The 12,417-nt window shown below is 35.8% G+C and overlaps 1 protein-coding gene across 2 annotated transcripts in view; it reads right to left on the reverse strand.

Annotated features, from left to right (window-relative positions):
- STRN (striatin) overlaps window positions 1-12,417 on the reverse strand; it is an 88,585-nt gene that overhangs the window by 30,548 nt on the left and 45,620 nt on the right. For both annotated transcript variants that reach the window (XM_037165399.2, XM_037165400.2), the window contains exons 6-8: window positions 11,369-11,504; window positions 4,793-4,928; window positions 660-770 (exon numbers count right to left, since the gene is read on the reverse strand). In XM_037165399.2, the coding sequence (XP_037021294.2) occupies window positions 660-770; window positions 4,793-4,928; window positions 11,369-11,504 (383 nt within the window). The remainder of the gene's footprint in view (window positions 1-659; window positions 771-4,792; window positions 4,929-11,368; window positions 11,505-12,417) is intronic.

Consider the following 12,417-nt stretch of genomic DNA (forward strand, 5'->3'; position numbering starts at 1 on the left):
ACAGGGCTAGAAATTTAATTTTAGCTTCTATTTTTTTGATGTGGCACACATTTTCTTGGGAAAAAAAAAGCTCATTGGTAACATTATAAATGAAACTGGCCGAAAGTGTTAAATTAGAAAACAAGTACGTTTAGAAATTGTGTATCTGTGCCCTGTATAGCATATAATGGTGAAGCCACACGAACTGTGCATTATGAACACATAGAATATCCAGGGGTAGAAATTAACTTTCTGTCTCCAATTCTACAATTTATAAGCAATAATTTTGGTGGATTGCCAGTGTGTCATACTAAATGAAATTTAAAATCATCTAAAATTGTCAACAGTGAAAAGTCATTATTGTAATTAAGCACATATATTTTATAAAAACCAAATTATCAGTATATTTAAATACATAGTCCCACACTCTCATGAGGCTGGGGATTCACTATTAGTATATCATCATTCCATAATCATATGCATAGTTTTGTTTTATTTTGATTGTTTAAGTTCATAATTAAATAGCTAACCATTTAATTTCAACCCCTGAGAGCAGGTGAAAAAGAAAGAGGTCAGGAGTAGAAAGAAAGAGTAAGTAGTTTTAGGAAAACATTGAAAAAAATTGGGGAATATGAAAGAGGCAAGATTTATGAATTATAGATACAATGTTTTCCACTTACTCTTCACCCCCTTTTTCCCCTTTCTCTCCTTTTTGTATTGTTCCTTGAGTTTGGTAATTACTCCCTGGTCCACATTCCAAGCTTCAGGCATGAGACACTGGTCTTCCTTTTCTAAATAAAGTGAAACAAATGAAACAGCCTTTTTCAATAAAATACTGAACACTGTAAGTCAATTCACTGTTATGTCAATAAATGACATGATGAACATTTTCCCCATAATAACATTAATTTTAAAAAGACATTACCCGTATGTCACACAAAATACAATATATAAGAAACAGAGACCAATTCTATTTCCTAGGTAAAATTAAATTTCTCTTGAAAGAGACACAGAAAAAAAAAACACCCTGAAAGATATGAGTGACTTTTAGTAAATTGAGCCCCAAAACTCTACAATCAGGAACCCCTCATTTTTATTCCATTTTCTGAATTCAATTAGGGCTGAATCACAAATATTTTTAGTTAACTTATGTAATTAGCAATTATTACTAAGAGAGTCTACAAAATAGTCTTCAATAATCTTTTCATCTCAAAAATTTTACTTTTTTGGCATGTGTTCATCAACACTTTTATTTTACACGACTCAAGGAATACTTGAAAGCTTCACAATCAACCTGCATTCAAAATTTAAAACAATCTGATTTGTTAGTTTATAAATTCTTTAAAAAGAAAACAGAGATTCTAGCAGAAAAGAAATTCTTTTTACTCTTTCAAAAGAAAATATGCAGAATGTTATATATTTTATACTTACTATGAAATAATTTGTATACTCTATAATGTTATATGTTAGTTAAAAACTCTCCTTTGAATTCAAGACTCATGTATCCAACAGTTCATTCCACACTTCCATTAGGAAGTCTCATAGTATCTCAAACTACACACAGAAAGCCAAGTTGCCAACCTCCCGCATCCAATCTGTTTCATCCACAGGATTCCCCACTTTATTGATGGCAATTCCACACTTCCATTTGCTCAGACCAAACCCCCTCTTTCACCCAACATCAACTATTTTAGTAAATACTGTTTTCCCTACCTTCAAAACACATCTAGAATCTGACTACTATTCAGCATGTCTACTACTTGTCTAACCACACTCCTTCTTGCTAGAATCACGGCAACAGTTGTCCTCTCTCCCCACCAAGCCAATTATCCATACTGGTTGCCCTGGGTTCTCAACACAGCAGTCAGATAATGCTTTAAAATAAAAATCAGATCCTGCCATCCTGTGTCCAAAACCCTCCCATGGTTCCCCATCTCACTAGTGGTCTCTGTAACCCACTGGTAACCAGTGGTCTACATGATTTGGTTGCTACTTACTATATTGCCCTTAGAGAAACTCTGTTCCAGCCGCTCTGCTTTCCTGGAATTCCTCAGTCATACCAGGGCTACTGCTATCTTAGGGCATTTATTCTGGCTCTATGCTTCCTGAACGCTTTCCCCAGATACTATATGCCTAACTTCCTTATCTTCCTTATTTTTACCAATCTTATTTCAAGTTTTTGCTCAAATGTTACCCTCTCTTGGCACTTACATGACCACTTTATTTTAAATTGCAACCTGTTTCCCCCACCCCATATCGACACCAGAACTCTTTATCCCCCTTATTCGATTCTTCTTTTTCTGTTTTCCATAGCTTTTACCACCTTCTGACATACTATATCATGCATCATGTTTATCGCTTATTGCCTATATATTGTCCTTAGTAGACTGCAGGGACAACAGAGATAAGGATTCTCACCTAGAAGACTGGTAAATAGAAGGCATTTGATCAGTATTTGTTGAATGACTGCCTGGAATAAACAGTAATATGTCTATTTTTAACAAGTTCCAATCCACAGTTTTAAAAAACTGGTTATACCCTGGCTGGGTGGCTCAGTTGGTTGGAATATCATCTCATACATCAAAAGACTGAGGGTTCAATTCCTGGTTAGGGCACATAGCTAGGTTGCAAGTTCAATCCCCAGTCGGGGAGTGTGCGGAAGGCAACAGATCACTGTTTCTTTCTCTCCCGCATCAATGTTTCTCTATCTCTGCCTCCCCCAACCCCATTCCTCTTTCTCTAAAATCCCTAAACATATCCTTGGGTGAGGATCATAAACAAACAAACACACTGGTTATCAGACCTGTGAAAATACTAAACACAATTTTCTTCAAAGAGCCTCAACATTTTTATAGACTAAACTATAATCTATCAATAAAAAACCTATTTTTCCAGAAAGATTTAGCAATTTTCTTGCGGTAGGTGGGAGTGGTGGAAGGAAAATGGAGACAACTGTACTTGAACAACAATTTTTAAAAAAGGAAAAAGAAAGAGAAAAAATAAAAAAGAAAAGAAAAATGTTAATTTTCATCAGTCAGGTCTGCTAATTAATTAAATTGGTTGGCTTCTGCATACTAAAATGCCTTCAGTTTTTTTAAAAACAAATATTAGTCTTAAGAAAAATCAGCCTTATCATACATAATCTTAACCAGACTCATATTAGTAAGAGCAATGGAAAGTCACAGAAGATGTGCGGTAAAATCTATTTTTGGCAAAAACTAACAAGATTCTGAACCTAAACATATTTACTTTTTAAGGGGGGGGGCTGATGAGGAATAAAAGAAGCACTTAAAATGGTTTAAAGGTCCCTTCAACTACACAGGAATGGAAGCATCTTTTTAATTGCTTAAAAGTGAAATGCTTTGAATTAGAATTATAAAATCCTTACAACACTGGTAAAGAAACCTCCAGCTCATTGAAAGATTCCATTCACTCATATTCATAAACAGAAATGTCCAGTACTTTACTAAAAGGGTGAGACATCAGATGTGAGAACAGCCACTCATGTTTTCAGCAGTAACTTCATAGCAAGTTAGGTTAAAATGTACACACATGTACCATATAATATAATGGGACACGACTCACACCTTAAAGCAAAGGAAGTTACACAAGGGACAATACAGCTGTCTTTTTAGAAGAATGAATCCCAGTAAGAGGCAAGTATTACTTATGCAGATGTATGACTCCTCAAAGAAAGACCACTGTGCAGCACAGTGGATCTAGCAATATTGGCAGAATTGCTGCCTGAAATATCTGAATAACTTGATATATAAGCTCATTAGGGAACAAGACAGAAGAGAGATTCATTTCACTTTAACTTCCCCTGGTTTCCAAACTTTGTTCCACTGGGGGGAAAAAAGTTGTGACTAAAAGTCATTATATTTTTCATACTATGACTTCAAGTAATTATCCCAAATAATCCTTCAAATATTTGCCATGAAAAAGGAAAAGAAATGGTATTAGAATTATCAGAATCCCTGAATGGAAATCTGCCATTAAAGTGCATAGACTACAAACTAAGGGTGTTCTGAAGATAATTTTTCTCTCATTCCAAAATACCTGTTAAGTGTTTAAGATATTAAAAATGTTTATAACAATTTGCACACAAAAAATTTGATGCTTTCTATAAACTGATGTAACTTGACTAGAATGAATAACTATAATTTTTTAACTTATACTTCTTTTTTGCACAGATGATGCCACAGATAACATCTTTAAAATCTTCCAATGCAGCGATTTTCAACCTTTTTCATTCTGTGGCACACATAAACAAATTACTAAAATACTATTATTTTTTGCTTATCCGACAAAAATAGGTATAATTTTGATTCATTCACACCAAATGGCTATTGTTGTGTTGGCTGTTGTCATTTTTTAATTTGACAATCTAAGGGAAAAGAGGTCAGTGCCCGAACTAAAAAAATCAGGTACTGCATGTTTTACAAATTTTTGTGGCACACTGGTTGAAAATTGCTGCTCTAATGCATTGTCATACTCAATTTCCACAAAATCTAGATTTGCAAGTTCTGTCTAGGCAGAAAATAAGAGACCATTCTATATATAAGTTCAAATTACTTTCATTTTGCATCACTTACGTTTTTTTAAATGAGGTAATTAGTTGTGTAAACTTCTTTAAACACTAACACACACAATACCCTCTAGACAAAAGGTGACAGGAATAAAAAGTTCATAGGCTGTCCAACATTTCAACACTGTAAGAGATTACGGTGTTCTTCAAGGTGTTGCCCTCTGGGTGAAATATCCGTTTCTCTCTTTATGTAAGACCTCGGGCTGGACCCGGTGCCTTCCTTACCCCAGTCTGTTCCATCGCCTGCACTTCTAGATTCACTGTCGCCTTCCTCCGACGTAACCAAGAAGTCAAATTCCTTTAGAGCTTCTTCTGTATCTCGATCTTCACTGCTATCAGGCAATGCTTTTTTCCTAACAATCTAATGGAAAAAAATATGCTACATTGAAATATATTATGAAATTAATTAAAATAAAGGGGAAGGTATCCCTTTACCATTGTATGAGGAACCCCAATTATTGTTTTCTTCCAAAAGTGTAACTTTATTTTGTTAAGTAACTGTAATACCTATTCAGCAGTGGGAAACACAGATGTCACTTTAAAAAATATACACATTACACATTTTAAAGTAGTAATTTAAATTTTGTTCAATGATGGCTTGTTTTAAATAAACTAATAGAAGCACATATTGAAAACACTGGTATATAAGACATGCATTTAAATTACAGATATGTCTTCAAAATACTGTATTATTAAAACTACAACCTAATCTTATATTTCTTGGATGCAGTTTGTGCAGTGTACAGACATTCTAATCTAACTAAAGAAAGAAAACACTTCATAAATCATTGCAAGAGCTTTCAGAATATAACCATGATAAATTTTAGCTCTAATACATCGTTGCCTTACAAAACTTACATTCACAAAAAGTACAAACTCAGTAATTCTTGCCTCAAGACTTAGAAGGTATTCTGTTGGTGGTGGGGTTTTGGGGTTCACATTATTATTTCTACTGTCTCAACCTTGCATCAATATTCTCTAATAAGTCTCTATATATTCAAGTTTTTCCTAAAATATTGATGTTTCAGAGTAAGACTTGACTTAGATTTAACAGAAAATCTAGTAAGGGCTGTTATGTCTTGTTTTTATATATTTAGGAACATCTCTGGAATCACAAATCCAGTTGGAAGATTAAAACTTAGGCTTAATCCATGCAGATATGATTTTTGAGATCTATATGCCAATACTATTTATGAAAATTCTCCTTTTTGGTCACCACACCAGGAGTCCAAAGAAATTAGCACTACTGCTTTGCAGCTTCTTTTGATTACATGGACTGAGCATCTCAGCTTCTCCAGATCTCAGCTTTTTTACTTCGTAATAAAAATAAAATAAAAATAGCATAATCTGATCAAACTTGATCACCACACTATTTTGAGTAATTTAAAATTATAATGGTTCAACAAACAGATCAATGGGACAAACTGAAGACTCTCCAACTAGATTCTAAGAGATAACATTACCTGACTTGGTGGCCCTGTTCTCATGCTTGTGACTAATACTACTTGTCAATCACAGTACTTTTCTTTTTCTTTAACAAGAGGAAAAATAACCAAATTTAATTATATGTGTACATAGGGGAACCTCATATACATGAGAGCCAAAGACTCCACATACATGAAAAGTTCAGAGACAGAAAAAATAAGGTATATATGTATGGCATTTAAAAAAATTATTTTATTGTTCAGTTACAGTTGTCTGCATTTACCCTCCACCACTCCCGCCCTGACCCAGCTATCTCCACCCTGCTTCCACCCACCCTTGGTTTTGTCTATGTGGCCTTTATAGTTGTTCCTGAAAACCCTACCCTCATCCCCCCATTATCCCCTCCCACCTCCCCTCTGGTTACTGTCAGATTGTTCTTAATTTTTAATGTCTCTGGTTCTATTTTGCTTGCTTGTTTGTTCATCTAAGACCAGATACAGCCTCAGAAACCCTTCTCCAATGCAGCACTCCAGGAAGCCCTATCAACTGCAGAAAGCTGGCACAGTGCATAAAACCTAATCTGCCTTAACTGTTCTGGTATACATAAAAACTGAATAGGAGAAATCAAGGATTCTTTAATGATGCTAGAATAAATGGTTTAACTATTTAGTAATTTCCCTAAAATCAAGAAATACTTTTATTTTTACAGCATTTCCCAATACCAACTAGCGAAGCTATTAGACAAACATAAACAGCAAGATCAATTTGACAGAATGTGAACAGAAAACCCACGCTGAAGGCATATTCTTTTATAAGTATTCACAAACCAGATTATTACCATATGGTAATAATTTGTTCTAATTTTCTCTGGGCAGGCACACTAAGTTAGAAGTGTCTCTGAAGAGTTTACACCGACAGAAGGTGCTGATCTCCATAGTACCAGATACAAATGCAATGCCTAACCCACCTTCCTTTGCTTACAGGCTTGATTCCTCCCTTTTCAGGACCCTGATGGATCATCAGATAGAATCTGGAGGGATCATCACCAATATCCTATAGACAGAAAATCTATGTTCTCAATGCCTGACCAAAAAAGGGCAGGGAAAATACAGAAGTATCTGGAACTGTAGGTGAAAAGTCTGAACGTACTGCCAACATCAGATCACACTAAATATGGCATTAAGTCACAAAACTAACTCTTTGAGAAAAATGTTTCTAGGTACTCATCTCCTCTATATAAACTAACAAAGAGGGAAGCTAAATGGCAAGTTGAAAACAACTGTCTATTAAGTATGTCATTTAAATTAATAAACAAAAACTCCTGTATTTTTAATAGTTAGACATAGAAGAAAAGTGAACTGTGGTTACCAGTGGAGAGCAGGATTAGTAAATACGAATGGGTGGAGCTTGTTGTGATAAGCATATACTAGTTTCTTCCTTATATCCAAGGTTCCACTCCAGAAACTGAGCTTATGAATCAATTTAAGAAATTAAGACAAACACAAAAAAGTTAAGGCTTGCACATGGTGCTAAGATTAGAAAAAAAGATAAGCTGTCACTTTAGAAAGCATTAAAAGAGGCATAACACAAATGGGGATGAGATTCTTTACACTGACTAAAACAGTAATAGTTCATGATTCTTAATCCCATTAGCTTTTCCTCCCAAAGTGTCTGGATGCTGACACAATGTTGCTGCTTACATTTTCCTTTATGTAGTTCAAAACTGATCACATTTTATATGTGTATATAATTTCAAGATCATTATTACACTTAACAAATGACACGATGATGACAATACTGATAATGATGGTAAAGAAAAATCAGATGAAGAGGATGATCTTAGGGAAAGAGATGGACATGGAGAGAAGAAAAATTATCCAGAATATAATTCAAAGAACAATCAAAACAGCAAAGGGCAAAGAGTAAGAAGGAACAAACGCAGTTTTCAAAAACAACCAACAGCTACCAAGAGCTGTAAGTTTCTGTATTTTCTTAGTTGAATCTAATAAACTATTTTGATTAAAGAAATAAAATATTTTTAAAAACCTCTTTGTTCTACTAAACATTTTAATAGGATAATTTTCAGCCATTCACTTTTTATATACAGTACTGCAATAAATCTTCTAAGTCATGTGTATTCATTGCTGGAGTTAGATTTGTTAAGTCCCTTTGGCATGTTAGACTATTACACTACAGCTGTGAAAATTAACATATCATAAAAGTTAGCAAGACTATTGTGAAAAAAACAATTACTTGTTTAGAAATATTTTTTTCCTGAAGAACTACAAGAATTTTTTAGTCCAATGTTTCAATGGGGTTAAGTATTTTTACATTAGCTGTGTCTTCATTACTTGGTCACAGAATTGCTATGTCCTGTACTAACTGGAAGACAGGATATTTGTAAATTTGGTTACTTAAAAAGAAACCAGTTTATAGTTAGGAATTTTAGTGAGATCATAGGTGATGATTACAATAATCAGCTTATAGATTTTTAAAATATATAAACTGATATAATAACTAACAAACTTAAAGCACCATAATTAGTTATTATTTACCATTGAGCTATAAATACATTATTTTCACAGGAAAATAGTATCTCAATGCAATTACCTCATAGAAATCACAAGGGAACACAAAATTTCTAAATTATTAGGACAAAAAAATACCATGCAAGTTTAGGCATTTTCTTTTACTACAGTAACTAAAAGCACGTGTCATCACTAGTTGTTTGGATAATAAAAAAGGGGTATCTTCTTAAAGTTCAAATAATATCCATGGCAGGGCTGTATCAGCAGAATACAACTGAATAGCAGCCCAGGGAAACAATAATCTGGAAGCGATACTTTGAGAGTCTCTGATGGAAGCAGAGGGCATAAAAAAACAGAGAAGTTACGCATAGAAAACACCGTATAGTTAAATATACTGATTACTGACAGACAGGCTGTCCAGACTGCTGGGAGTGGACTGAGGCAGGAAACAGGAGGGGATGCTGGGGGAGATGAAGGTAGGCCACGAGAGGGAACCTGGGACACTTCTGCACTAAGCCAGGCTCCTTGGGGTACTGAGGTTGCGGACAGACAATAATTTCATTGATCACCCAAGACCATGGCAACAACACTGAGTTTCACAGCTCTGTGGTGGGTGTCACCACGCTGCCCAGGTAACCAATGCACACTCCTCCACCCCTAGGCAAGATGATGACAGGAGGAAGTTCTCAACACTCAGTATGCACAAGGCTAGCAAGGTAACTGGACAGAGCCCTCCTACCCCTTTCAGGTACAGATTGGGAGTGGGACTAAGGGAAGGCAGGCACAAGCACAGAAGAAGTTAAAATTGTGTGGAGGTGCTAGATCAAAGAGGTCTATCAGTCTAGCCTGGGGAAAAGAAAAGATTAATTGGGAAGTAGACCACCCAAAGTGAGTAAAAGTTTAGGAAATTAATTGGTCATGCTGAGAAAACACCTGGTCCATCACACACCTGAAACTAATTTAAATACAGGGAAACAAAGTAAGTTCTGTGCTTGCTTGTGGCTCGCTGCTCAGGACCTGCACTAGGACAGTGTAGTGTCCTAGACTGTCCTTTCCATGCGGCTCACGACCTTAGCAGTCACGTGGCCCACGGCCTCCAGGAGAGCACCCCTCTCTGGTGCTGACCTCGTGGAGCATTCACCTGTGCCTTTGTGCACTCTCCAGCCTGGGAGTACAGGACCCTAGAAGTAGCATGACCAACAGCGGTGCCAGTTCCACTCACAGCCTCCAGGAGGTAGCCTGAAGTTGGAAAGCAACTGGGAATAAGCTAAGCTACCTGGATGACCACTTAGCAGCCACCTCAGGTTCCAAAAAGTGGCACTTTAAAATGGAACAGGAATTCTGGGCACTGCCTTTTGTTTTGGTCTTGCTTAGGATGACTGGATGTTGTCTGAGTTTTGTGGAGTCGATGAGCTTTGAGACAGGGAGTCCCCCATGGTACCAGATTATTCAGTGTTCAAATAAAACCCTTTTTCCTTTCTTACAAGCCTCTGCCCTAGATTTTGCCTTTTGGTGGCAGTGGGCAGCTGAACTCCCTTGGTTCAGTAATGATATCATTTTCATATATGGTGTCTCATTTATTCTTCACAGAATCCTCTGGGCATAGGATGATTATGTATTATAATCCTCATTGTACAAACTAAAAAGCTAACCCTGAAGGATTAGGCAGAGATAATTAGTAACAAATGGGACTTAAACCCACGGCTTTTGACTTAAGATCTAGTCTTCTTTATATTACCTTACATTCCTCTTCCTTCTTCTAAGTAAAAGTAGAAGAGGTAATATGAACATTTTCCTAGATAAAGCAAAGCACACCCTCATCTCTTATTTTAAAAAGAGCAAAGAAGAAGGAAGAAGAGAAATAAGGTAGTTAAACAGGGAAAAGGTAGGGAGAAAGAAAGGCCCTGGCTGGTGTGGCTCAGTGAACTGAGTACCCGCCTGCAAATCAAAGGGTCACCAGTTTGATTCTCAGTCAGGGCACATGCCTGGGTTGCAGGCCAGGTCCCCAGTGGGGCGTGTGCGAGAGGCAACCAAACACTGATGCTTCTCTCTCTCTCTCTTTCTCCTTCCCTTCCCCTCAAAAATAAATAAATAAAATCTTTTACAGCCCTGGCTGGTGTAGCTCAGTGGATTGAGCACGGGCCTGCGAACCAACTCCCTCCCCCCACATATTTTCTCTCCCTCTCTCCTTCCCTTCCCCTTTAAAGATAAATAAATAAAATCTTAAAAAAAAAAAAAATAAGTAGGGAGAAAGAAAAGAAGGGAGTGGGGTGGGGGGAAAGGAGACAGTAGAAGGGGACAGAACACAGAAGGGAAAGGAAAAGAAGCAATTTAGAAACATCTCTTATTGTAGAAAACTACCAAAGGAGAGTCAATAAACATAAATATGTAAACAAAACTCCACAAAAACCCTAAACAAGCTTGAAGAAACCTAATGGGAGAGTTCAGAAAGTCTGTAGAACTTGTCTGCCAAAGCAACCCTGACAAGAGCAAAACTGCATCCATTAGCTGATGGCTCCACGATAGGCGTCAGTTCTACTGTCTTCTAGCAACCAATAACACTGCACTGTTGTGACACAGTGTTCACCACAGTCCCCAGCTCTGCAGAAATGTTCAAAGTTTAATGAATTAACAAAAAGTCAAAGAATAAGGCATCAACAGAAAGCTACTACACTAAAAGTACTCTTGACTTTGAAATCAGTATTAACAACTCAGTATTAAAAATTCTTTTAAATTTCTCCAAATTCGTGAAAGAAAAAGTTAAGGATTTAGGTTGAACAACGTGGATTACTTTTAAAGTATGCATAACAATCCCTAAAAATATTTATATTTGAGTTAACCAACTTACTGTTGAAGTATCAATGATGCTTTTCTCTCGTCCATCAATGTCATCATCTTCGTCTTCATCACTGAAATCTGCAGTTGCATTTTCAGGGAATTTGAAATTATCCAGCACAGAGGCAGGATCCGTTAACTCGGATTTCCTAGTTTAAAACATGTACATCTTGCTCAGTTAATTTTTTAAACTCACCATAAGAATTATTCTGTGATATGACATACTAACTTCTGTTTATATTGTAACTATGACCCCTCAAATCACATCACGAACAACACTGATTCTTATCCATTATATTTCCCTCAATTCTAACTGGAAAAGCAATGTAGGAAGTGATTACTATTTAAAAGTTTTTGCAATCCTATCTATTTAGATTAATGGTAACCTAGGGTAAAGAACTCTTTCTTCTGAATCAGAATTGTTTTGATCCTAAGCTAACCTTCATCTACTTCTTCAAAAAAATATTTTATCTCTGCCATTATGTTCCTCTATTCTTTTCCTCTATGCAACTCTTCCTATGACATAACTCAGAAAATAACTAGAAAATGTCATTTTTTTCTGATGCAATCTTATATTTCTGAACAGCTAAAGAATGGAAAAAAACAAAATTACTTTTTGTACATTCATGTACATAAAATTACTAAATACAATATAGTAGTCAAATCAACATTACAACAAAACTTCATCCTATTGGTGGACATTCAACTTTTGGAAATGACTTCAAATATGTAAGCTTTTAATTTAGTTCTCTAAAAATAAATTTAATAAACAATTTCTTACTGGCTAGAAAGGATGATTTCTCTCTAGTTCATTAAAAAATGTTTTAGATTAGAAGGCTTTTCCATGACAAAATTTATCCACAGCTATGAACAAAATTTTCAAAACAGATAAATGATAAATTTCAAATCTGCTATGAGCTATGTTTCCCCACCCTATTCTTCATTTCTACATAAATAAGGCATTCAGAATGATACCCATGTCAACTTCAAAAGGCAGTTCAAGGCCAAAACACAAGATAACTAGAGTGGTCTTTTCAGAAGGCCTTAGAAAGACTTCATACT

Source organism: Artibeus jamaicensis, unplaced genomic scaffold (assembly GCF_021234435.1).
Source record: "Artibeus jamaicensis isolate MK-2021 breed Jamaican fruit bat unplaced genomic scaffold, CSHL_Jam_final contig_465, whole genome shotgun sequence".
In the NCBI taxonomy this organism is placed as follows: Eukaryota; Metazoa; Chordata; class Mammalia; order Chiroptera; family Phyllostomidae; genus Artibeus; species Artibeus jamaicensis.